This window comes from Galendromus occidentalis, unplaced genomic scaffold (genome assembly GCF_000255335.2).
Source record: "Galendromus occidentalis unplaced genomic scaffold, Mocc_1.1 scf7180000077484, whole genome shotgun sequence".
NCBI lineage: Eukaryota > Metazoa > Arthropoda > Arachnida > Mesostigmata > Phytoseiidae > Galendromus > Galendromus occidentalis.
The window spans coordinates 16,365-43,164 of record NW_003805472.1 but is presented as its reverse complement, the minus strand read 5'-3'; the positions used below and the strand labels follow the sequence as shown (position 1 = coordinate 43,164).

The following is a 26,800-nucleotide window of genomic DNA, read 5'->3' as shown; positions in this document are numbered from 1 at the left end:
TGCAACCGCAGTGATCGGTGTCTTTCGTCGTAGACCTTCCGATGCGGTCGAATCTTCTAACCGAGGGCTTGGAAACCGGGCTCGTGCCATAGGGCTCGAGCACGCGCACACTTGTTCAGCGACTGTGAGACTCGTCTGTTGTAGTTTTCTTCCCATTGTCCGAGAAGAGGGATTCTCCTGTCATTAGTCTACCGGAGAGAGAACTCGTATATCAAGAACGTCTCGGGCTCCGCCGCGCCGTTGAGACCACTGGTGCTCGTCGTGCTGATAACGTTGTCACCGTCGTTGCAACCGTGTGCATTCAGCGAGGGAATTAAACGGGTTAAATGACGCGTTCGCATGGCAGATCTCGGTCGCGGGTTAACAACCAGCGGTTTGCGTCCGAGTGGAGAACGTCGTATCTCCCCGTTCCGCTTTCCGTGGCCCGGTTTTCGCTCTTGACAATCAACCTCCGTACACCCCCCTTACGCTCATCAAAGTCGACAGATACACCTTTGTGCGAGAATTCGATGCGATGTTTGAAGGACCCATTTTATACGAATCTGCCGGAGGCTTTCCGATCAGCCACCGGCAGCGGAAACTGCAAGTCCTAAAGCAAACGACATAATGATTTACTGTCGCATACGGCGTACGGCTAGCGCCTGCATGTTTCATGTCGTATTGCTCCTCCGTTCTCTTCAGAAGCCGAACGCTCTGTTTGTTCCGTGACGCCGTGCGTCGACTGTGCACCGACCGAATCGCGCACCTACCCACCCTCTCCACCTAATGCCCCAATTCCATATCCGTCCCAAAACTCAGCCCGCTGCTCCGATTCGACCTCATTCATAAGATTCCGATCGAACACAAGCACAAGCATTCCATTAATCGCAAAATCGACTAGCCTGGACTTAATCTGGATGCGTTCATTCATTCACAGGGCGTTCTCCCCGCACTGCACTTGCCTGCCTGATCGCACAGGCGGTTCCTCCAGCAGCCAGTTCGCCAAACGAGCAGCTGAGGGCAACCCGATCGACCCGCGAACAGCCTTGCTAAGAAAAGGGGGGCCGCTACTCCAAGCATGGCCTCGCAGGGGGTCCCAGTTCCGGCCGATCTCGAACTCGAAAACGGCAATTCTCCTGTCGACAATTCGCCCGACTCGAACCCCTCACAATCTTCCCCACCAGCCGTGGCGGCTAACCCTTCCGCGCCAACTTTGGACAACGACCGCACGCCGGCCGCTGGCGAAGGGATCAGTTTCGCCGACGAACTGCGTCAGATCGAGGCAACGGTCGGAGCCCAACACCACCACGGTGGCGATGACAGCGGCGCCAGCGGCGATTCATCACCGAATTCAGGAGGACCGGCAGGAGATTCGAAAGGAACCGATGACAACCGGAATGTTCGAGGAGAGCCCGTCGACGTAAACGAGAACGTTTCACCAATCGAGCAGCGGGCACCAGACCTGAAGAAAGTACCTTCTGAGGAATCGGACTCACTTTCGCCGTCCACTGCCTCTTGTACAGAGTCGACCAGTGTCGATAGTCAGAGGGTGAAGGCGGACGGAGGGAACGGAGACGACCTTACGCCGAAACAAGAAACCCGTCCGAGCGAGAGCAAGAAACAACATACGCGCGCCCCTTCCATGACAGTTAGTGATGTGGAAAAAATCGACAGTGAGAAACGAAATGGGAACGGCAGGGTGAGCATGACCGAAAAGTCCGAGAGCCTCGAAGTACAGCCGAGCTCTTCGAGGGAGCCGTCCCTCGACGCAGACATCCCGAACAACGTTGTCGCTGAGCACGAAGCGCCGTCTCCAGCGCCGTCTTCCCACAACGTAAACGTCAACGCCAGCAACAATAACAATATCAGCGGTGACGGCGGTAGCAGCAACCAAAACAACAACATGAGCAATCACGAAAACAACAACGGGGACCGCGCGAACAACAACGAAGAGGAATCCGCGGGCCAGGCGGGACCCCCGGCGCCGGTGGTGACCGCTTCGTCTACAGCGGCTCCGGATCGGAAAGAGAGCATCATTTCCCTAAGTGACCTTCCGCTCCCCGATTTGACCGACGACGAGGCTTCGAAAGCTCGACGAGATTCGCGTGATCAGGAGAATCCAAATATGGGGCCGGAGATTACCTTCCGGAAAGCCAGTAGCGCCGCCGGGGATGGTTCCAGACGAGAGTCCCGGGCTGGCGAAGTAGGAGGAGCTCTTGAAGACGGGGGTGCGGTCACTACGTTGCTTTCCAGCTCTGCCGCAATCGTCGAGAGCGTGGCCATAGACAATGCTGCCGTGGACCAGCCCACCACGGCGGGGACGACGGCGACGGTTGCAGATTCCGAGGGGTCCCCGACCAGCGCCACCAGTGCTCTGGCACAATTGCTCTCGAGTTCAACTCTAATAGCCGAATCGGTAGCGCTTCCCGAACCTGTGGCGGAAGACATTGTGGCTGCGGCGGTAGCCGCCGTCGCCACGAGCGCCGACGACGAGGTTGACGGCGTCGACGGCATCCAGCCGGGACACCCCGCATCCGAAGGTGCCATTTCAGCTCTGCTGAGAAACACCGCTTTGTTAGCTGAGAGTGTAGTCGTACCTGAAGCTCTAGAAAAAGAGGACAGCGAACCGCAGTCAACGCAGAAGAGCGACGTATCGAGAGACGTCACCGAGACAGCTCAACGAATCGTTGAGCGCACGTGCGATGCGGCCGCTGACCAAGCGGCCTCGATTCTGGCGTCTGACGCTGCAGCGCCGATTCCTGAACCAGAATACGATTTCGGCGAAGCCCTGGAGAACTTGCGAGACATAACACCCATACCGGACGAAGGGTCAACAGTGCCACCGACGAAAATACCCGACGGCGACACGAAAGGCGAATTGAGCAACTGTGATGAAAAACACAATGGAGTGAGCTGTGATAGGAGCGAGGAACTAGACGAAAGTACAAACCAGGGAGTCGGCGGTGCGCAGGGTTCGGACCGCGAGGAGCATCAACGCCGTCCGTCGGATTCAGGGTCGATCGGCATTTCGTCCAGGAGAACGTCGGCGGTGAAGGTGGCAGGCGCATCCGCCATCGACGAAGACGTCGCCGAACCGCTTGCGACTACTTCGGACGGGAAACGCAAGTCTAGTGGTAAGGGCTTGAGCTCCGGCGACGGCTTCGCTCCGCATGCGGCTTTCCACCCACAGATCACACAGAGTTTAACCCTATCCGTGGCTTAGAATATGAGATTTCTTATTTTTTAATTTTCCCGAACTCGTAGCAGGCATGACAGATTCTTTCACCATTATCTCTTACAGGAGCACTATCCAGCATGTTCTCGACCTTGGGAAGCTCCATATCCAATGCAGGACAGGCGCTCTCGGCCAAAATCGCAGAAGTCGGTGACGACGTCCAGAGAAAATCACAGGAAATCGGTGACAAGGTCGAGCAGGCTGCGGCTTCGACATCCGACAAGCTTCAACAAAGAGTCGCCGACATCGAGAACCAAACCCAGAGAGCCGCTGAGGATCTGAAGCAAGCCGGTGGCGATTTCGCTACGTCAGTCAAACAGTCCACGTGCGACGCCGCTGATTCCGTCAAGCAATCCGTGTCCGACGCCAAAGACACGCTCGCAGAGAAATCAGCTGAGCTCGCCGATAGTGTCCAACAAAAAATTCAGGAAGCGGAGACTGCCGCCAAGGGAACCGCGGCCGAGGCTGCGAGGGCCGCCACAGACGCAGTCGCCAGCGCTTCAGGAGCTGCCACAGAAGCCGCAGAGAGTGTCAAGAAAGCCGCGAAGGAATCCGCCGAGGAGTGCGAGGACGCGGTGAAACTCGTGGCCGAGACGGCCAAAGCCACGGTGGCCGAGGCAATCGCCGGAGCACAGGAAGTGGCTGGAAAGGTCGCCGAGGGAGGAAAGAACGCGGCAGAAAGCCTTAAACAACAGCTTGATGAAAAAGTTAGCAGAATCACAGACGAGGGTCAGGAACTGGCCACGAACACTGCAACGTCTGTTGGGCAAACGGCTGACAAAGCCGCAGCTGTCGTTGCAGGGGCAGTGCGGGAAGTCGATAAGAAGCTACAGGACTTAAAGGACACCGTGAGTGAGAAGGAGGAGAGTACAAAGCAACAGGACAAAGTTGATGACCAGAAGGGATCCGCCAAGGCTCATCAGGCAGCCACAGCGGATGGAGCGGGAGAAGCGGAGCCAGAAAAGAAGGAGGGAGAGGGAGTGGGGATTTCCCAGGAAACCACGAGGGACGCAGCTCCCGAAGTCCCGACTTCAGCCAATGTCGGTGAGTCTGTGGGCGACCACGTCGAGAATAGTGCCACGGCAGCTGCTCCGGAGAGCTCCGGGAGCAAAGCCGTTGACACCGTCGATATCAAATCGATCGCAATAGAGCCGAATAAAACAGCTGATGACGGTGAAAAACAAAAAGCTGCTGATGTCAAGGATGCCGTTGCGGAGAAAATCGAAGATATTCAGGAGGGGACGGTTGAGATTGCGGACGACAAGAAATCTGACGCCTCCACCGCGAGTGGAGCGCGAGAAATAGGAAACAAGGGACAACACGATGACGGAGGAAAGCCCCGATCATCGTCTGGAGATATTGTTCCGACTGGAGTGGGAGATAAGGCTAGCGCCGGACAAGACGGTGGGGCATCCGTCGCTCCCGAAAAAACTTCAGGCGCATGTGCTGCGAAACGGGAAAGTCTGCGTCCGGAGCCAGAAGCCGACCAAGCTCACGGTCTTGAGGATGACGGGAAGAAGCCGAAGGCTGCCAGCTACGTTGCTGTTGCGGAAACAATGGAATCTGCCAAAGAGACCATCAGCGAGACTTCGATAACGCCTGGAAATCTAGATCACCCCAAAACGAGCGACTCCAGAGGAACCCCCGATGCGGGACAGGTAGCCGTCGTGGGAGACCCTGCGGAGACTCCTCGAAAAATGTCTGTCGTCAAAGACGGCGCGGACTCTTCGCAGGTATCACTGACCGCCGCCGCATCCGCCGCGAAAATCGGGGATTCCCTTGCTGATGTCGCTCAGACTCGGGAATCGGAGATCGTCGCATCCGACGCCGAACCCCAAACGGAGGACATCGGAGCGACGCTCGAAGGTCAAAGAGTCACCAGATCCGATAGTGTTGCATCACAACCCACAGTAGATTGTGGTCGTAAACAGAGCAAATGCGAAGTTGATTCTGATCTTGAGGCGTCGGTGAGGCATCAGCTGTACACTGGGCCCGAAGAACTAACTCGCGCCGACACCGGGTCGAAGAGCACCGATAACTCGGAGGCTCTCCCACGGAAATCGGTGGACGAAGCTATACTGGTTCCAAGTCATGCTCCCAGCCTGACGGCCGGAGCCACCGATTCGGCTTCTGCCGTCGCTAGGAACGATTCTTCGACAACTGTTCCACCTGTGAGTAATTATTTCTCGAATCTCCGAAAGGTCTCGCGTCTTGAATTTCCAGTCAGCGGAAGAGCTCACTCCTGACATTCTTCCTCTCAATCCCGTACCTCAGGTCGAAGCCAGCACAAACAATGTGGGTACCGGCGCTGCTGAGGAGGGTACGCTGCTCAAGAGATCCGCAGAGTTGTCATCCCTCAACAGACCCCTTCAAACTTCACCGAATCAACCCACGGCTTCGTCGCAGAACGAGGAAATGGTGAGTGAAGTTTTCGCAGTTCCCATCGGGTTTTTCCTGGCGGCGATACCTACCCGTTGCTCGTTATTGCTCTTCGCTCTCTCGATCTATCTACCTTTCCGAAGCACTCCACTCGCACGCAGTTTCGAGTGGGCTTGAATTACGCTTCTCCGCACTACTTGCAGAAAACTGATTCCGCACCGGGCGTCGTCGACGAGACAGAGTTACAGGCAGATTCCGATGCAACAGTGGAGACTGAAGTCGGTTCTCAGGTTAGCGTCGCTCAGGATGGAATGCAGGCGTCTCAAAGCGAAGGAGAGCTGGAGAACGAGTCCGAACCCGCGGACAGCGATGCTGATCGTCGTGGCTCCGTCGAAACTCAAATCGAGCAAACATCTGCAAAGGAATCGAGGGACTCGGCGATTCTAGAGAAAGACGTGGATTCGACGAAGGAAGAATCTGGGCTTGATCGAGACATGGACGACGCTGCTGGACCCGGAGGATGCCAAGCCGCTACTTCTTCTTCGGATGTCGACGAGGCAGGCGACGGCACCACAAGCACTGCTGAGGAAGCTTCTGCCGACCGAGCACGAGCGGCCCCTGCAGAAAATTCGCCGGAAACTAAAGCGGCAGCGGAGCCGGACTCGATGGTGGGAGACGCTAATGAGTCGACAGCACAAGGTGCCGAAGAGGAGGCGACAGCCAACGACGCCGAGTGCGGGGAAAGAAAAATAGAAGCAGAAGGTGCAGCAGAAGAATCCGCCAAACAATCACTCTCTACCGAGGAGGAAGCGGCGGCAGGGTCTGAAACGCTTGACAAAGAATCTGCCGCCGAGACCTCTGTCGAGGAAGCTGAGGAGGCTCTCGATCACACCGCGGCAGGCGAGAAACCCGGGGACTCAGAAGGCCCGGGCACGGACGAACTCCCAAACGCTGATCAAGCCGAAGGGAGGCGGCGGCCCTCTGAGGAAGCGGCTGGAGACCCGGAAGGTGATGTTGAAAAAGTTGAGAGTGTCGCCGATCAGCTGACCTCGGACCAGCCGGCTGAAGAGGGAGCCGCAGCCCAAGAGTGTCCTTCCGCAGCCGAAGCTGAAGTCGATTCCGGACTGGCGGCAGATGCTCCGGCAGAAACTGCAGACGCGATTGAGGATTCCGCTGTCGAGACGAAAGACGAGGTTCCGGCCGACGAAGGCGGTGAAGGAGCTGGAGTAGCTGCCGGAGTAGAGGAAGAATCAATTGAGCCCGCGACAGAGACAGGAATCGGAGTAGCAGAAGATTCGGATCAACCCGAGCCCGATACTGCGTCCGTTCCAACGGAAGGAAGAGCTGAAGTTGGAGACGACGAAGTTGGGCCCGAAGCGTCAGAGAAGACCGCGGAATCTGGAGCAGTCAAGACTGCCGGAGGGGCCGTGGATGTCGACGGCGAAGAAAAGACCGAAGCGGAGGAGAGACCAGTCGCTGTCGACGAGCCAGTCGCCGGAGAGTCAGAGACCGAAGCCGACCCGCCAGCCTCAGGAGAACTAGGGGCCGAGGTCGAACCAGCGGAGGGTACAGCTGCAGAAGAGGATATGACGGCAGCCGAGACTGAAGCTGGGGCTGAAGAAGAAACCTCAACCGCTGCCGCCGCCGAAGACGCAGAACAAGTCACAGAAGACATCATCACAGCCGATAGTGCGGCTGAAACGTCGGCGACAGAGAGAGCTGAAGATGAATCAGAGAAAAAAGATGCCGAACACGACAAATCCGAAGAGAAGAGCGATAAAAAGAAATGGATGCTGCCAAGAGCCCGAAACCCAAGAGGAAAGCTCGCTCACCTGAGAAGAAGGTAAAAATCTCTCTAGACCTCCGTCCATTGAATCCTATCCTGAGGGGGTCGTCAAAGAATGGTGTCAGCAGATTCACACGTGTATGATGGAGAGTAGGAAAGCTCGTGTCTCACTCACAGATTGATTCGCGCTCGCATTTCACGAATTACGATTCATCGCCTTCCGAATTCTTGCCCGCTGACTCTGGAGAAGACTGTTCTTCTGCGTGATGGGAATTTCCGTCCCAGATCTCACTCGCGCGCTTAGCACCGACTTCTCGGATGAACTCTCTATTTCGAATTTCCGGGACACATAGATCCATTGTGCCAGAACTTTGAATGCATGAGACGAAATACATGTTGGGCTGGAGGCGCGGAGAACTAATGGCAGTAAATATTTAGGTGAAGAAAGCCCCAAAAGCGGACGATGCCAAGGTCTCAACAGTGGCCGCCAAGAAGTCGATGGATAACAAGAGACCATCGTCGCCGAAAAAAAGCCCCGTGAAGAAGGCTGATGACTCCAAATCGACCAAGGTGAGTGCATCCCATCCGAGGCGGTGTTGACGCCCCAACTGGACAGCCGTGTCTTTCAGACGAGGCGTGATTACGCATTCAAACAATATTCAGTTGAGTCCCACGCTCCGCAGAGCTCATCGAAACCCGGATCACCGAAGAAGATCACCAAAAAACGTGCCACATCGGCATCAGTCGAGAAGAAAGACAAGAGAGAGCACGGAGTTGAAAAAGCCTCCAGAGACATGAGCACTTCGGAGAAGGCCACTGTTAAGAAATCAGCTTCGCCGTTCAGCACCGTCAAGCCTAGGGTCGACTCGCACCTCAAAGAAACTAAAGCCAGCTGTGAGTCAGGTGTCCTTTGGGGCCGAACTTGATCATGGAATTTCGAAGCCGAGCACAGAGAAAGTGAAGATTTTAATTTCCTGCAGCTATTCGCCGGGAACTCGTTCTCAAGTTGGATCCTTCGCGCGCGAGCGGGGAGAGCAAGAGCGAAGTTAACACTCCCATGAACCGCCCTCAGTCTCCCACGAAGAAAAAGCGATCCAAGGAAGCACCTGAAATAGGTGCCACCAAGAAGAAAACCGTTCCATCCAAACGCGCGAAAAGCGCCGCTCCGTCCGCATACAGACGTTTCATGCAGCAGGTCAGAAATCTCCGGATGGAACGAATACAGTCTTGAGTTCCACAATTATTAAATTCGTGAATTTCGATTTCTCTCTTGCTCCGAATCTCGACTAAGGACAGAGATCAGCGACTTCATTTCTTGGTGAATCAGGGGGCACCTCCGTGGGGCTCCCTCCGCTGAAATAGAGCGGGGTAATGGGTTCTGGCTAGTTTAAACTCTCCGTATCATCATCGCGTTTCTTTCCAGACTAATTCAGAAACGGTCTCTTCGATGCCCACCAAAACGAAGATGAAGAAATCTCCCAGCGCCGATCTCGACGCTGTCAAAAAGTCTAAGCTTCATGGCAAGAGCAACAAAACGGCAGCGAGCAAAGAGAACTCGGACGCTCTTACCGGAATGCCCAAATCCACATCATGTAACTCGGATCTTGCCACAAAAGTCAACGTAAACTCAACAACCGTCAACACGACCTCAGCGAAAAGAACTAAGTCTCCCAGCAAACAGGTCGTCCGTCCCCCCTGGACTAACTACTTTAGCTAAGCGATGACATCCTTCAAAGACGCAGTACCACCAGCTATATTGTAACTCTAACTTTTTTCTAACCACAATCTTCTACACTACTACGACCGCCGCCATCACACAAGACAGCCGAAAAACCACGACAACGGTCATGAATGAGAATTCAATCAAAGAGTATCCAACAATGACAACGAGCAGCTTGAGCGTCGATGCCGGTATCATTTCAACCGGAGACCTTTTCGGATTTCCGGTGTTTTCGACAAAGTTCGTACAGCTTACCAAGAAAATCAAAACGACCTCGAACGAGACGAGGACATAATCATACTTAGCTAAGTCCATGATTGAGACTATTCTGTCCGGAAGGACAATTTTCGAATTCTCTTTCTCCTCCTGACTCTCCCCCTCATCGAGAATCTACATGTTAACGATTGATGATTGCCAAAGGCATTCACTCAATTTGTAGCTTGGCCGGCCTCGCCTACAATCAGATGATGATCCGAATGATGAGCTCTTGGATGATATTGCTTCTATCCGTCTCTTTCCCGGATTTCCTTTGTTTTCTCTTTTGAGGACAAGGATCGACCCGGAGGAACATTTCATCAAGTACAACGCTTTATCGGATCGCACCAGCCCTCCAGGAGGAAATCCCCTCTACGAGTTGCTACCTGTCGCTCGGCCGGGGCGACCGAAAGCTTCCGCATATATTGGAGAGAGCTTCGTGTAATGGGTGGGAGATGGTGATCGACGACCGCATCCGACTGTCGGATAGGATAACGCTCGGATGGTCGGAACACTCTGTTGGTTTTGATGACTCCCCTAGTTTAGGATTGAGAACAATCCCTAGGTGCACCCCGAGCTCATTATCCTCCTCTAATGAAGGAGAATTCAGAGACGGATGTTCCATAGAAGAATCCAGCTTTCGACGCCTGCGATCGGGCAATGGGTCGGCCTTACGATGCGTTAGGCTGTCGGAATACACCTTGCGGTCTATCGAACTCCTCCGGGACGGTCACGGTTATCCCAGGATCGACAGGTTTTATTGACCACCGTGTTCTTAATATTCGCAAACATGACATATTGAAATGAACTGTCCGAATGACGCAGGATCAGCAGCAAATGCCGCGGAGACTGAAAAAAGATTTCGGCAACGGATCGGAGTCGAACCCCATTTTTCGCGGACTTCGCGCCACGAATCCCAAAGTGTAGGAGTCCGCCTCCTCATGGATGATTTCGGAGGTTGAACCTTCCGGGTAGGACGCTATAGCTTCCACCCACCTGCGTAGTTGCTATGAGCCGCCTCGAATGGGAGTCCTAGCGGTGTTACCCGGCAGCCGTCACAGCAATGCTTTTTATAGAAACGAAATGGAAGATTTACATACTTATGAATACGACTTATGATATAGGGATTTTTGAAGGCCATGGTACCGGGGTAAGTACCCAACATCTACCTAGGAAAAAGAAAGCGATCGATTTCGCAGGAGTCCAAAGCAGCAATGAATTGAAATTCGGATTCAGGCCGCGGGTCGCTGAAGGCGACGCGGTGCCGACGTCGCGACGCCGAAAAGGAGAGCTATCGGTGTCGCTTCGAACATTAAAAGCAGCAGAGTCTATCATTGGAGCATTGCCAGAGAGTTATCTGACTGTTTATCTGCTGAACTGAGAAGACGACCTATGAGGGATGGAGAATGATCGTCGGAGGAGCCCACACCGGCGTGTTTGCCTCGACTTTGGGGAAAACAATTGTGGAGGAGTCACGGATGGATGCGTGGTCCGAGGAAGAAGAAAAACCCACAAACGATGACAGTTGAATCCAATCCTTAATATGCATAGTCAAAATGGAGTTTGAGAGGTTTTCTCAAGTCGCTTAGAGCATTACCTTAAAGTTCCAAACAATTTCTTCCGCAGGCACTGTGGTGCTGTGAGGTATCGAGAGTTTTCTGAAATTCTTTTCATCCATTCCAAAACTTATCTTCCGGGAGGTATTCGAAACCTCCCAATCGAGCAGTAGTTTAGCGCTTCCCAAATGACTACCTTTGTTCTAAGCCGATAATTGAGGTCGAGGAAGCATATATCCATGATCTAATTGAACGGCTAATCGAATCGAGGGAAGCTGATCGAAGATGATTCAGAAATTAATCATCCCAATGATTCGTTCTTGAGTGACCATTTCCTCTATGTTCCCTCAAGATGAGGACCGTTCCCGAGCTCAGAATTTCTCGTTCTCCCTTAAATGAACGGATAGTTCGGCCCTAGAATATCTAATAAATGTCGATTGAGGAACTCTCAAGATACGAAGTGCTTTTACCTGGGGAATATATTCAGAGAGACGCGGGACTGGAGCCTTCCTTCATTTCGCTTTGATCCAGCGTGTTGCGAAGCTATAGAGTCTACTAGAAGAGTAGAAATAAAACATTGTCCGCTCGTTCAATCGTTCGCTCGGACGTCTCTTCCAGGAATTGAACGAGCGAGAGAGAGGAGGGATCGGGGAACTAGGATGGAAAAGTAATAGCAAGTTAAAACGAAGAGAGAGGCCGTTGCCAACTTAACGTGCCCGATGAAGCGATAAGAAGTTTCCATGACTATCCGCCTGTTTGTCTCTTCAAGTGACGAAAGTGAGGAAACAAGGAGGACGATTATTCAGAATCTTCGGATTTCGTATATTCTGAGTCCACGGAGCTACTCGACTCATCTCTTGAGAGCAACTATAATAATAATTATAAATTATTATATCATTATTAATTATTACAAATATTATAATTATTATGATGATGAGCACGTTATCCTCGACCATCGAGGTGGCAGATACCGGCCTTGAGCTAATTTGTGTTAGAAGTACTTGCGAAAGCTTTGGAATCGGAGGGAGATCCACATGGAGAAACTTGTTGTTATGACGGAATGAGACTCATCGTTGTTGAGTGAGTCATGAGTAATGGCCGCCTCACGCGATCTGTCTGTCACATTCATTCCCTTGTTTGCAATCGTTCCGGAAACCGGTTTCTGCACTGGTTTTCCGAGCTGCGCTTTGGTTCGAAGTATTGATGAGATCCTAGATCTGTTGCCGACTATGGATGACCAGACTGCGCTAATTCGAAAACTCGTGCCGTCATACCGCTCCCAAGACGCAAAATTGTGTAGCAAAGAGACCGTGGATGAGAAACTGCAGGAAAAATTCTCGACGCTGCAAAGCAGGGACAGCTTGAGTTTTCACGCTTGGAGTCCAGCGACCCCACAGCGATAATCCCGAGAAACGCATCCACAGCCGATGAATGAGGACAAGTACCGAGCTTTCCGGGACGAGACAGAGCCGGAGGGGGAACGTCTGGATGGATATCTTGACCGAATAATCTGATCCAGTCGATTATTGACTATTCGTCTCCCGGGGAATTTGGGGAAATAAAAGCGAGGGAAGAAGATTTGATGCCCTTCAAGAAGACCTATCAGATGAAAGAGAGCGGCGAAGCGGGGCCGAAGGTAGCCGATCCTTTTCGTCACTCCGAGAGACTTAAGATTACTACAACCAACAAGATTAAGCTTGGCAAATATTTTAAGAGCGGCTGTCCTGAACAGGTCCCCGGTCGACACGTGAATGGACTTGAATAATTTTCTATATATTATGATGAATAAAGTTGCTGGTAGTCATTTGGAAGTTAATCGACCACTGTGTGATCCTTCATCTGCATGCTCCTGTCCCGCGAAATATATAATACAGTGAAACGCTTCGCTATACTGGAGATCAGTCTCAAGGAAAGTTTTCCTGAATGCATAGGGTCTCGATTCCAGGCTCCTAAAGGAACGAAATCTCCTCTGGTCCTCTTGGGAGGGCAGACCGAGTTGCTGTAAGAGAGTATTATAGCTTGCGAGCAAACTGGGAGAGGAATTCTTCATGCTCGATCAGAGGTTTCATTCGCAGATGGCACAGTATCTGTTGAGGAGGTTCCGCCGTCTGACACGGAGGCGGGGGTCAGGTTCCGGAACTCGGGATAATCTGGTCCCATCCGCTCACATAATGCAGTCGAGAAACGGATTCTGATCCGATGACGAGAGCAGCCCGCGCGGAACGGGCACGAATGAATATTATTGGGCTGCTTGACCGAAGATACCGTCAAAGTACTATTCGGACTCCGAATCAATTTATTCCCTACCCCTAAGGGCTGCCCCGAGAGTAACAAACTTCATATAACCGTCCTGAAGAATTAATCCGACGATTCCGACCCGCATCGAGAGGCATCCCTCAGAGTTCGTATCTAAGGGAGCCCAGTCATCATGAAGCCTAGGGAGAGTTTTTTTCCAGTAGTTCGCCGGACCCGGAAGGGAAAATTCTCGGGCATCCGGATCCACGCCGCACTCCTCCGTACGAGGAAATGAGATTCGACGTTGTGAGTTCATCTCGTGGAGTTCACTGACATTGTTCGAGCCGGGTGAACATCAATATTAACGGTCTGTGGATGTACATGGTCGCAAAAAATCCATCGTGAAGGAATTCATTGCTCGACGACGTAATCGCGGAGCTCCATCAAAGCAATGCTGTTCATCAAATCGAAGTGCATCGCGCAGTTTTGGATTCAACGCTCTCGCGGCGTGTAACGGACCACTCTCGGGAACTCCTCCATGTCCCCTGGTATACATACAGCCTCGGCTGCCATGGTAACGTTTCTATGTCGGTGGCCTGCGGAAAATAAGTCGACGGATGTTTTCGGTAGCTAATACGGGCTCAGCTGATTACTGTTCCACATGGAAAAGTTCCTTGGAGGCAAAAAACGTCTCTGCGTCATGTCAGACAAAACCAATCGAGACGAAGGAGGCCAAGATCCAGGTGGTTAAACGTGCGAGCGTCGAGGTGCAGACCCTGACGGACAAGGACAGGACGACTGAGGAGCCCCGGCAGTACGATAAGCCCTCGCTGTACGCTTTTCTCAATCGGGTTACGCCGCTCATGATCCGAGAGCTCGAGCGAAATGCCAAAAGCACCGCGTTCGCCCACCTGCAGCACGAGTCGAAAAAACTTTCCATTGTGCAGCTGGGGCAATTCAGGCAGAACGAGGCATCGGCGAAGTTTGCAGCGCTATGCATCGCCACCGACGGAAACGAGTTGGCGGTAGGCTTCGGGGCGCTCCAACACGACGATTGGTGCGATCACCAAGCGAAGCTCGCGATGTTTCAGCGGAAAGACTCGTCGTCACGAGCCCAGGTTTTCGACATGGACTCTTGCGTGTCCTGCGTGAGCTATAACGATCGGAAACCGATAGTGACATGCGGAATGTACACCGGCGAGGTGCTCTGCTGGGAGTCCGAAGAACAAATACAGGTTCGTGTTTGGATGCCCTATCGACTCGATAACGTGTTGTCGGAATACAGCGCGTCCCTCCGGAACCTTATAGGTGATATACCCGAAAGCACGATCGCGTCGTGCTCTATGCCGCAGACTGTCTTAGATCGATTCCTCGAATGTCTGTTGGTTCTCGGCTCCTGCATGGATCGAATCTTCTAAACTCGTGTGATCACAGCGGCGAGCAAGTTTCCGAAACGCCTCGGTCTGCTGTTCAGCGAGCGAGAACACGATCCCAAGGGAAAACCTTCGCCAGCTCGCTGCTCAGGAGCGAACGACATTTAATGCCGAAAACTTTTCACGATCCTTTTGAGTAACTGCTCAATTTTCGCGCTCTAAAAAGCTTCAAGGCGAAACACGGTGGAAACGCTGGCAGAGGAAGAAAAAGGGGACGAAACGGAAGAATGGAGAAGTCTGACAAGGTTTCCGTTCAAAAATGTCAAAAATTCCATGTGACAGGCAGAGTAGATGGACTTTCGAATTCGCGGACTTTCTCGTACGCTTCCTTGTCGGTTAGTTCTACGTCAAGGCGCCCCTTTGTCCGGAGCAGTCGTCGTACCGTGGCTCGCTTGGTGGGCAAATTTATAACAGCGATGGAGATCCGGGGATTTTATTCCATCGGCTTTCCGCGGCGCGAATGACGCTGGAATTGCATTGCAGGTGGCAAGCCGTCACTCGGGACGCGTAACCAGTTTGCAATGGAGACCCATCTACGAAGGGAAACGTCTACTCTCGGCCGGTATCGACGGTGCGCTCAAACTTTGGAAAATCCGGGACAAGGTGACTAACCCGTCAAATGAGAAATCTTCGCGGCCAAGGCAGACTCTCTGTGGATCAGGGACGATTCAGGATCCCGTAATCCGAGCTCTGAGGCATTGACGTAAATCTCGAGGTTTAAATCTTGCTAAGACGTAACGATTTTCTCCCTCAATAACCAGAGTCTGAACGTTTCTGAGGAGTTTGTGGTGACGACCTGGGATGCTGATGCGAAACTCACATCGCGGGTGGAAGCTGCCGTCGGCGTGACTTGCACAAGTTTTTCTTGCTTCGATGACACGCAGTTCTCGATAGGTCAGTCTCGTCCCGCCTCCCGGCGTCCTACACATATTTGATTTCTTTCCAAGCGAATTCGATTTGAGCTTCCGCATATATAACATTTCCGGATCCCTCACCGAACCCACAGGCACGGAGGGAGGCTACGTTATGGTCGGATCGCTTACGGCCCCCCGAGCGGCTTTCGGCGCGGGGAAAAAGTGCGTTACGATGAGCTACAAACGACACCAAGGCCACGTGACGTCTACATATTTCGCTCCGCACTCCCGGAACGTTTTTCTCACTTCCTCCGTGGACATGGAAGCTCGTATTTATTCACAGCTGCAGCAGGCGCCGGTCATATCCATCGTTCACTCGGAGCAGCTGGTGAAAGCTGTGTGGTCGCCTATGGAGCAGCTACACATCGTGACTGCGACCTGCGCGGGTCTCGTGAACATCTACGATATACGCAAACCATATGTACCGCTTACTCTAATCAATTTGGAGAGTCGATTGACCGACATGGCATTTGTTTCGCACGAACAAATAGCCGTCGCGACGGAAAAAGGCCTCGTCCACCTGCTGCAACTGCCTGAATCCACCATGCGTACCGTGGGAACAGTAGCGGACCTCGACGAGCTTGTGCGGACGCTCCAGAATACAGTTGTTGATTTCGTTTGAACAACGTCATCACTTTTCTGAATCGAGATACTCGCCAAAATCGGAGGAAGAGCCGGAAGCAGGACTTGCGCCTGGACCGTGAGCCGTGAGGCCCCTGTGCACAAAAAAATTACTCTTCCTGTCGGATCGATCCTTTTTATTAGTAAATCCTCTCAGAAGGGATTTTTGTGGAGATTCCAATCCATTCCCCCGGGAAGCTCTGGATGTCTGGCACGTGTATGCTATTTCAAGAAAAAATGAGTCTTTGGTTCTCTGTATTCTCGATGAAATACACAACTATATTGAAGTATCTATTCTGTCGAGTATTGATCTCCATTTAGGTGTTGACTGAGTCCCGAACTCCTGTTTCGCTTCGTTTCCGTATCGTAAACAAGAGTTCACAGAAGAAACACATTGAGTCGGAGAGCGAATTGCCTCCGTAGGAGAGAATCAAGTCCAAGTCGAAAAACGAGTCTAATATCTCGCTCTTGAAATGATTAAGTAACACAAGATTTGACTAGGAATGTCGGTAATGGAACGCGAACTCAGAACCTCAGCGCGGATTTCGGTACCGCGACGCGCAGATGCTGCTTCCGATGCTCAACTCCCTGGATCGCACTGCGATACAGTTTTGCTCGAAACGAAAGCTCAAGAAGGTTTGAATTTTCCGCTCTCCTGAATCCGGCGCACAAGCTTCACGTGGCTGTCGAGACTCTCCGAACAATTCAAAATCTCCGTGAAGCATTTTTCGAGTTGAGTGAACCTGGAAAACGTAACACGCAATGAAGTTCCAATCGAAGAGAGAGGCATTCCTGACTTGCTCCGTTCGAAATCACTCCCTCGGAGCCGATTTCGAGGAGATTTTTTTCTGCATCAATCGGTATTCTGATCGTCGTAACCGTAGATCTCAAAGGAGCGTAGTCAATCTTCATCGGGAATGAGATATTGGTCAGAGAAATGCGGTAGGCTCCGCAAACTGTGATCAGGAGTCGTGGAATAGATCAATGAACTCACCTATGACCCTGGTAACAGCCCTGGTTTATGATATTCTCGATGAGCTGCAGATAATCTGCCCGTCGCTCATCCGTCGGCTGAGTGTCGGCCAATTGTCGGGCAATTATATCAATTAGTACGTGGAGGTCGTTCAGATAGAAGAGGTCGGCGGTTTTGTGCTCAGAAAATAAACAGATCAACATGTTCATCACAGAGTTTGTCGGTCGGGCGCTCAGTTCCGTGTGGTTCAGGATCTGTGGCGAGAGGAAAAAAACGTTCAACTGTAACTGACGCCAAAGCTTCGTGATCATTAGAGATTTCTTCTTACAATACCGACCTTGGTAGGATCGTCCTCCCTATTTATCAGCAGGAGTAACTTTTGCGTGAGGCACTGTAGAGGCTGTTCGGTCTTCAAGAGCTTTTCCATCACGAAATCACTCGCTGTCAAACTTATCGCGAGTAGGACACCCACGCACAGCTCGGCGAGCTCCTGGAAACAGGGAGCACGCATGAAAGGGGTTCACTCACAAACGGTGTCTTCTATTCTAGTGTTCCGGATCTTTCAGAACTCACTTGATCGTCGTCGACAGGTTTCTCAATCCGTTCCAAGAGGAAGTCGATGAACGTTTCGTTGACTTGGCCGTAGACATCGTTCGGTGGCTTTTCTCCGGTACAGAAAATCACCGTTAGGAGCAACAGAGAGTATTTGAATCGCTCAAGGTCGGGTTGTGTCTGGAGATCCCGAGCAAGTTCCATGGGAAGGATGGAGTGGAGAAGGACCGACACAACACAGTAGTCAAGTTCACAACACGTGAGGAATACCTGCAAGATCGAAGAGATCTTTCAGCGGAGATCTTTGTTCACAACCAGCTCGCAGGCGAAACCGCAAAACAACTCAACTTCGGCCTTCCGGGAAAACTGATATGCATTCCGCCATTCCATCAGATAATTATCGTGTCGAGTGCCTTCACTCCGGACTCCCATGCTCGAATGGAATAAAGAAGAGCAAGACGCCTTATCTATCGGTTTGAGGAGCCCTTATCCCTCCGACCTACCCGTAGCATCCAAACACGTAGTGAGTGCCTGGTTTCCATTTGATAATACGCCACCAGCGTGGTGATGTATTCGTAGTTCTCTGAAGCGAGAACTCTCGCGCAAGTTTTTGAGTCTATCTCCACGAGCATTGAGTATAGTTGCTCCAACATCGTGTTGATCGTGTTCTCGTCCTGATGCAGAGGCCAAGAGCGTTGCTGCTCATCATTTTTAGTGAGGTACAAGCCCTTGAACACTTCTGTGAGTCGCTCAAAGTCTGAGGTGGTACTCAGGGTCTCGATCTTCGACATCAAGGCCCGCCATAAATTGGATTGCAACTGAAATGAGCGAGTCAGTCGTATGATTCCCTTTCCTTGAGTTCGAGAAGCCCCACCGCGACCGCGGCACATGATGGCGGGCCCAGAAGCGAATCTCTTACCGTGCTCGGCATTGTTTCCGCCACCTTGTCCAAGACGATCCGGACAACGGTTTTCGACATCTGCGGACTGAGTTTCGTGGCGGCCTGAACTTGATCGACCATTTCTCTTGCCACTTGCTGGGGATCCCACAAATTCTCCGAGAGCCAGTCCGAGTTCAGACGGGACAGGGCCATTTTCTCGCGCAGACACCTGAGGAGCGGGTAAAAAATTGTCACCAAAAATACACTGAAATCCTGACCATAAGGAACGCCTCGGATAGGGAACTTTCCGTATGAGGAAGCCTAGACGGAAGTTTCCCTATGAGCGGGTTCCCTCCTACGGAGAGTTCTCTATGGGCAGAGTTCTCTATACGGAAAGTTCCCTATACGGTGACCATTCTCGCATTTTTCTGTTCTTTAACGGTCGGGATTTTAGGCTTATGGAAATTCATTCAATCGATCTGCACGGTTCGATTCTGCCGCTACCTCGACGGAAAGTGGGCTACGAACAATACAGAGGGCGCCCATCAGAGTGAACAGCTCGACATTCAGAATCACGACGTCCGGCGGGAGCGTAATCGACTGATAGCGGCTTTTGGTGTTGTCAGTACTGATTGGACCGATCAGAACCGGGGAAGAAAGTCCTATGACGCACCCAACCTGATTTCCATGCCCGTCGACCCATCACAGTAGCTCGCGCGACTTCTCAGATCCTGCATCGTACTGACCTGACGGCTTTCTTCTGGAATTCATTGTGGGTTTCTGAAGTCTTTTGTAAGGCGGATAAGGTCCTATCTGCCAACTGAGTGTCCAGCTCAGTAGATTTGAAGACGTAGTTCGAGGGCACGAACCCTGTGAGTCCGTCGGCGGTGATGGCATACAACCAATTCGGGTCCCTCGATAGCTTCTCGATGACAATCAAGCTCTGATCCTGCCGCAGATTCAGAAGTCTATCGTCCTTGGCTTCGTACTCGTAAAGGGCCAATGCTTGGCATACAGTCGACGCCATCCTGGAAAAAATTGGTCTAAGTTCCACCGTCAGATCTTGTCAGAACACATACGGGGAGCACATTTATGATTCTGTTGGGGCACTGCGCCCTCCAAGCGACCGACGACCGCTCTCACAGAAATCTATCGCTGATGGACTCTCGGGACGTCAGCCAGAGTCGGCTGGCGGTACGCGCGCGGTAGAGAGCGGCGGTGTCGGAACTGTCAGATTTCTTCGCTTTCTCTGTATAAGGGGCCTTACGAAATACAGATTACTTACCTCCTTTCCTGAGTTCGTGGAGTTTCTCGTGCCGAATGGCTCCGAGGACTCGCCCCTGGCCACGCAGTGTTATCGCGAGGATCAGCTGGATAAAGTCACGCTCGGTACGGAGAAGCGGCGCGATGTTGTGATTCACGAGACCTTTCCGCTCGAGCACGAAAACACTCGCTCCGGTATCGAATGAGGTTCACCGAAACCTCCTCCTCCTCTGTGTCTGACCAGTAGCACTGACAACCCTCCTCCGCCGTCTAGACATGGAACTCAGTTTCTACGCTAGAACGCTCAGTACGACGTACTCTTGTACGCTTGTACGTATGCTCGAGATAGCGCACAATTTTACGTATTTCAACTCTATGAGGAAAGCCAACATGAAGCACGCGGGGTGAAATTGCAGTAAAATGAAATCTGTCGATGAGAGAGTGTAGAAAATGATGGCGATGATCTTTGAGCAGAATCGGGCGGCTCAGTTGTCCTTTCTCTGATTCGAGTATGCGACCCACAGCCGGCAACGTCGGAGCGCGGTGTATCGCGCCCGAATCATCTTGGATCCGAGTGTAAGGAGGTACGCCGTGCAGAGCTTGCAGGCGTACAAAGCGAATTGAACACTTAGATCAAGCCAACGATGACTTGCTGAACAGAATCTCCGCGGCTGAGACCGACCGCGGAGACGGTTATTTTCCATTCGCCAGAATCCGCGTTTACCCTCGTTTCATATTCACTCATTTTATTATCATTTATTATTATATTATTATTTCAGTTGCAAGCATCGAGAGTTTCAGCTCAACTAATATTTTGTCGCATTCGTCATAGCAATCGAAGGAGTGTCCCCGGCCCCCGCAGGCAACCAGATGATTATCCGTTTTCTCATTCATGTTCAATCTGCTCCGGCCGGAGGGAGATCTCAGAAAGTGGAACCCCCCGCTGGGGGCCGTGGGTACTTCGCCAGTGCTTACGAGGGCAAACGTTCAGCAGCACCAGACCCCGTCACGTGGTCGAGCAAAATCTGGAGACGTCACCTGAGTCATGACTGCTAAGTTTTCCTCATGCGGCGGCGGTCACATTATTCCCGCTGGTGAATCATCGGTATCCATAGCATAGGTAGAATCATATGTCGGAGCGATTTAATGGTTGGTGGATGAATGGCCCAATTGCTCTCGATGATCGTCCATTTATTCATCCCTTCCGCCGAACGTCCGCTCCGACGAAAAATCGCCGCCACCGACTCGAGCCGAAGGTCATGCAAATGATCCCATGATTCCAAACGCAAAAAGTTTTTCACTCGAGTTCGCTCCTACATGTACAGTGCATTGAGAATCAGGAATTTCGGAGTTCTGAGCAAACGACCGCTGCGTATGATGTCGACAGGGCCGCAGAGAGAAATTCTGGGCCCGGGGGAAATTCGGACATGGGCCCCTCTGGATCATGGTCTGTGATCTGTCACTAGAGAATAGATGAAACGAATCGGTCAGAGCAGCAATTTCCTCTCCATGCATCTTTTTAGAAGGGGAAGAATTTAGGACGCAGACAAAATTATTTTACTAAAGCCTGAGCTAGGGGTCCTTCCGGGAAATCTGGGCCGGGGGTAAAAAGTCACCGATACCCCCCCCTCTCGTCGGACCTGGATGTCGGCAGCCGTCGGTCGATCGAAAATCGTTTCCTCTATTGAGCTCTATACTGCCGCGGAGTCCACAGAGCTTCCCCGGCGCGGAGGGAAGCAGCTTGCACGAATAGCTGTGATGGAACTCGAGGAGATTCAAATGAGGAATGGGCGTTATCTCTTCTCGACTTCTGCTGAACAAGTCCATAGAATTTGAATTAGGCCCCAACCTGTAGCAAGACCTCACCGCCCGTAAAGCTTATATCGATTTCATGGGTGGTCAATATTAATCTCACATCCTTATTGCCATTGCTCGTCGACCTTGTGAGCAACGCGGATATTTTTTTCTGATCGTAGCAGTCCTCGGTCACTGTTGTCCAGAAACCGCTCTCAGGAAGCTCGTGTATGGAACAATCTATAAGACTTGCCAGGCGTAAGATTGCGCGTACGTAGCGAGCATGTCTCTCGTTCGGGAACTTTCCTTTCTACGGGAGTTATCCTCCTTATCGGCGAGCATGCGGCCCCTTGCCGGCTACCGTCGGATGTCTCGGATCCACCGCGATCCGACATACCCGGCCATGCGCCGCATACTCGGATTCGAAACTGGAGGAAGGAACCGCCCGACTCCCTCAAACGCTGACCAAGGAGCATCGGCATCATTGTCAATATTCTCCATTCTTCCCACCACTTGCCCGCACGGTTGGGAGCGAAGAGACGCAGCAGACGACAGGCCTTTACTCCTCCGTGTTCAGGTCGCATCGCTCATGGAAACAATCATCGAATCCTGAGCTGTGTTTGTTGATGCCGGGGCCAACAGAAGAAAGCTAGAATATTCCGGGCTCGTCGAGGCTCATTGTGATTATCTCCACTCTGGCAAGCTCAGGAATTCTCGTCGAAGTCCATATTGGTGCCTCTGACGATGTCTTCCCCATCAGTCGATCTCAGTGCATACCGTGATCAGCATTTCAAGGTAGGTTCCCCCGAAGTATCCGAAGCCGGTGGCCAAACTGCGAGCTTCAGCTGGCCGTCAAGGCTTGAAGGTGCGATCTCTTAGGATTCCGGCCCTATCATGACTTGATTGACCACGATATAGAGTTTCTTAGCTGGATCCTACTATTGCTTCGAATTATTTGTCCACGATTCCTGATCAAGCTCCTCTTTTGCAGGGCTCAAGAGCGGAACAAGAGAGACTTCTGCGAACGAGCACCACATTGTACGTGGGAAATCTGTCGTTTTACACAACGGAGGAACAGATTTTCGAGCTGTTCGACAGGTATGGTATCTGACCTACTCCAATCTGACGGAAGTCCCGCATCGTCCCGGGGGCTGCGCTCATCGATCGCTACATTCGTTACCCTTCGTATAATATAGTAACAATAACTGATCACATCCTTGACGTGAGAATTCGGATATTGTAGTGGAATTCGGTTCCGAGGCTGTCTCGCTTAGGTCGGATTCGCTGTCGGGCTGGGAGCGAACGGTTTTGCGAAATATAGAAATTCGATTGCTTCCAGGTGTGGGGATGTGAAGCGCGTCATTATGGGACTCGACCGCTTTCAGAAAACCCCGTGCGGTTTCTGTTTCGTAGAGTACTACGATCGCGCTGACGCCGAAAACGCGATGTGTTGGGTTAACGGAACGAAACTCGACGATCGTATCATAAGAACCGACTGGGACGCCGGTTTCATTGAAGGCCGGCAATACGGACGAGGAAAGTCGGGAGGACAAGTTCGGGACGAATACAGGAACGATTTCGATAGTGGACGAGGGGGTTACGGAAAATTACTGCAACAAAAGGTTGAAGCCAATGTCTAACAAACCGAAGATCAGGTGCCGAATCAAGGCGACATCTCGAGAAACTTGTAAATAAAACTCCACAGCTGTGTATGAGTGTAACAATAATGATAATAAACGTGGAGTTGACCGCAAAGAAACGGTCAGATACGATGACTACGCCTATTCGCTCATCAGCGGGGAGAGCCCAAGATCAAGGCTATCGTCAATCCGATGATCGGCGCCAAGATCGAGAGTATTGAATTTCCATCTTAGTTCGCCCTCGGAAATCCACCAGGCGATTCCCAGAATTGTGATTTTGGACGACACGTTCTCTCTTGTTTGCTTCGTCCGATTCTCGGAGTCATCCAGACAAAAAGTTAGATTTTCCGATTTCTTAGGGAATAGCGCTGACTGCAACAGCGAACCGAATTACCGCGCTATTTCCAGGCACCGAGGTCTCGACGCCGCGAGGATGAGCCGAGGCTTGGATCGGGAATATTCTCTTCGGCGAATCGTCTCTGAACTCGTCTCTGAATCGTATCCGTAATTCGGAGTTCACCCAAGTGTTGCTCGTCGGGGAAATACTTATAGAGTTGAATTTTTTCCTCGGCACCGATGTCCGTTCCCGAAGTCCGCTATTCGTTCTGACGTTCGCGCGGAAAAAATGTTCCTATGTAGATTTCAGCATCCTTACGATTCGGTGTATCTGTGCGGTACCTTCCCCAGCCTGCCGCTCGGGGGACTCCTCGAGAGGACTCGCGACCGCGTAGTTCCAGAGTTGAACTTCACTACATAGTTAAAATGTGAATACTCTGAGACGGTTCAGCGAAATGCGAGATCAGAAAGGCCTCCGACCAGGAAATGGAAAAGCCCTGCCAAAGTGGCGTGCTCTCTAAAGGCGAAGTCCGAATGCTTGAACGATCGGTTATACGCTAAACCTTCCGCCCGTCTCAACGTCAGGCTCTGACCGACAGCATTCGCGAGGCCAGATTCGACTCTCGGGCCGCGCTCTCTCGGTACAGATCTGCTGCTAGGCTTCTGGGACACCATTGAGATCGGGAGCTGAACACAGGAGAGATAGAAGTTCCAGAAGGAGTGCCAACAAGGTGCCACCATTCAGGGGCAACTCCACTACCCCATCGCCGTGCGAACAAGCCACCTAATCAAACGCGCAGGCGCTAAACCATTGGTGGTGAACGATGTCTTGGAAATGAATTCGACCACGAAAATCTAGCCAAACCTCAAGAACATACATCGGAGGCATTTCAGTTCCTTCACTAATAAGAATCGCTAATTCTCTCCGGACTCTCCCATGAGCCATGGTGATAAGGATGATCCATTTATTCATTTTCTCTCGTATTCATTTCACAATCGTACTTCCAACCACCTTCGCCGAAGGAGAATCCGGACTCGGACGGCTCGCGTTCCCGGAGCCACGGCTCGGAGTCAGCTCCGGCGGGCGGCAAACTCGCCGTTTATTTACTATGTACATACGATTCCGTCATCGAAAGTCGTTAATCGGTTGGCAATTGTGTCAGAACCTCAGAGTTTGACGTTTGTGAGGATCCTCTGCAGCGAAGAATCTGAAATTTTCCCGAAGCCAACACCGAGCGCGTCGATAGCGAGAGCCCGAAATGCCGAGGAAGCGTGTCTATGATTATTATTATTATTGCAGTTGAGCTGGCAGCTCGTTGAAGATTTGGTAGTGGTGCTCATCGTCGCCCATGTCAAAAACTGGATCCAGATCACAGCCAAATGCCTACAAAAATCAATTTCTTCGATCAGAATCCTATTTGTAGAACCTTCCCTTTCTCCGTTTGAAGAGAGAACAGAAGCTGAAAGATGAAGCTAATTTCCAGGGAAACCATGGCGGATCACTAATTTTCTCTACTCCCTCCCCCTCCTTAATAAATATCGGATGTCTCCCGACTATACAGCTCTCTCTAGATATCTACAAAAAGAGACGCCTCGATGAGGTGAGCTAAAATGTATGACACGCGGCTTTTAAATGTGTAACCTTCTTTTCAGTTAGTGCAGACGCGCCGAACATCCGTGTCCTTGGGTGCGACGTGCGGTCTACCACGGATGAAAGTATAACGGTAGCGGTAGCATTCCTTCACCAGAGCGATGGACGCTCCGCCGCCGGGATTTTCCGTCGAAGCGGAAGCGAAAGCGATATGTGCGGACGTTCTTGTTTGGCGCCAAGCTTCGTGTGACGTGAAACTCTTGCTATTCTCGAACAGCCATGTCGTACATAGTACAAGTCTTCATCTACATCCGGTGGCTTGGCTGAAGCTCCCGCAGAATATTTCTTCCCGCTGAGTGAGACTAAGTCGAAGAAGAGGAGTGCGCGGACTCTCCGTCGTCATCTGCCAAACTCCCCGAACGATGATTCAGCGGCTGATTGCAATCCCGATTGCGTCCCGATAGCCAAAAGCGTGAGAGCGAATGATCTCGAAAGCCCTCGATATGCGGTCATGCGGGGTGGCTGTAGTTGGCTCAGAGAAGTCACCTCACGGCTCAGCGGACTCGCAACTATCGAATGGGAATTAATCAGAGACCCGAGTACTTCGGCACTTACATTTCGCTTTGATCGAAAGGAGCGCTCAGACGAAACAGGAAATTTTGGTCTGGTCGGTACAAAATCTTAACGACTACGACCACGATAACAACAGGTATCGGTCGCGAAGGGCTTCAGTTTTGCCCTTGCAGGGGAGAGTCGCTGCCCTTTGCCAGTTCCGTCGCTTGCCACATATTCCACTTCACTGTTCCCAGTACTGTCTTGGAATTGGCACTTTCGCTCCGAAAGAAGCTGCGGTTTCAAAGCCTGCGATACGGAATACGTCGCGTCTACAGCGTTCCATTCCGCACAGCCGTTGCGAATTTAATTTTCACGAGATCCGGGTCCACAGAAGATCTTGAACGATGAGATTATCTCAAGAACCCACGGTCGACCACATGAAAAGATCATTTTAGAGTCTGCACCGGCTTGTTCCAAAGCCATCGTTGATGATGGACTCTGCACACCTTCGAGACTCTGCGGAAGGGAAATTCTTCCCGCCTCTCGTGTAGACCCATCTTGTCCACAAAAGCTCGGAGTTCATATAAGACTAATGAGTTGGAGTTCTTCGATGCTTGGTCCCGATTTCGACCTCGTGCATTCACTCCCCGGAATCCGTCGACAGATTCGATGCCTGCGCGGAAACGTCCGGAACTTATCCTCCGTGGTCGGGCTCAGGAAAATCGTTGGGGCTTTGGCATGTGGTTTTTGCTCTCGGAGCGAGATACAGGGCATCGGTACGCGGTCGCCTCCGCTGCCCTGGTTGTAGCGCGGATCCTCCTCGAGCGTATAGCTGTAAAAGACACTGCGGAACGTCCGCAACACCGTTTAGAAGAGCGGACGGGGACGTGAAACGGGTGTACGCCGGATCAGCTTCCAGGGGCGTCTGCCTCCCTAGTCTAAGCGAGTTGTCACCAGGTATGGCCGTTCGAAGCTTCCGCCGCGAGGCGACAGTCGACGAAGGAGTGATTGATTAGGCGTACGCCCCGCGCGTGCTCCTACAGCGGTTAACTTTATTGAATGATCCTGATGTTTTCCCTTTCGTACAATGATTTTTCCGGCCC

The 26,800-nt window shown here is 51.9% G+C and overlaps 4 protein-coding genes across 4 annotated transcripts; 3 read left to right on the top strand and 1 right to left on the bottom strand.

The window, feature by feature from the left end:
* The first annotated feature begins 1,057 nt into the window (after positions 1-1,057).
* Positions 1,058-9,096, top strand: LOC108864524 (titin homolog). The gene is given in 9 exon segments (XM_029112087.1): positions 1,058-3,113; positions 3,281-5,385; positions 5,489-5,632; positions 5,797-7,380; positions 7,383-7,436; positions 7,818-7,949; positions 8,063-8,273; positions 8,360-8,574; positions 8,803-9,096. Coding segments are annotated over 9 exon segments (6,795 nt in total).
* Positions 9,097-13,762: 4,666 nt separating this feature from the next.
* On the top strand, positions 13,763-16,114 carry LOC100901784 (WD repeat-containing protein 34-like). The gene is made up of 4 exons (XM_029112086.1): positions 13,763-14,380; positions 15,062-15,181; positions 15,340-15,472; positions 15,585-16,114. The coding sequence occupies exons 1-4, from the start codon at positions 13,763-13,765 to the stop codon at positions 16,112-16,114; spliced, it is 1,401 nt and encodes a 466-aa protein (XP_028967919.1).
* Positions 16,115-16,240: 126 nt separating this feature from the next.
* LOC100901643 (NCK-interacting protein with SH3 domain) lies at positions 16,241-20,086 on the bottom strand. Its single transcript, XM_029112124.1, has 8 exons — positions 19,804-20,086; positions 19,265-19,546; positions 18,558-18,747; positions 18,142-18,456; positions 17,660-17,908; positions 17,424-17,576; positions 17,108-17,340; positions 16,241-16,856 (listed from the first exon to the last, which is right to left on the bottom strand). Exons 2-8 carry the CDS (start codon positions 19,543-19,545, stop codon positions 16,742-16,744), a joined length of 1,536 nt encoding a protein of 511 aa, XP_028967957.1. The 5' UTR covers position 19,546; positions 19,804-20,086; the 3' UTR covers positions 16,241-16,741.
* Positions 20,087-22,186: 2,100 nt separating this feature from the next.
* Cbp20 (cap binding protein 20) lies at positions 22,187-23,344 on the top strand. The gene is made up of 3 exons (XM_003745450.1): positions 22,187-22,370; positions 22,567-22,673; positions 22,915-23,344. The coding sequence occupies exons 1-3, from the start codon at positions 22,320-22,322 to the stop codon at positions 23,213-23,215; spliced, it is 459 nt and encodes a 152-aa protein (XP_003745498.1). The 5' UTR covers positions 22,187-22,319; the 3' UTR covers positions 23,216-23,344.
* The last annotated feature ends 3,456 nt before the right edge of the window (positions 23,345-26,800 follow it).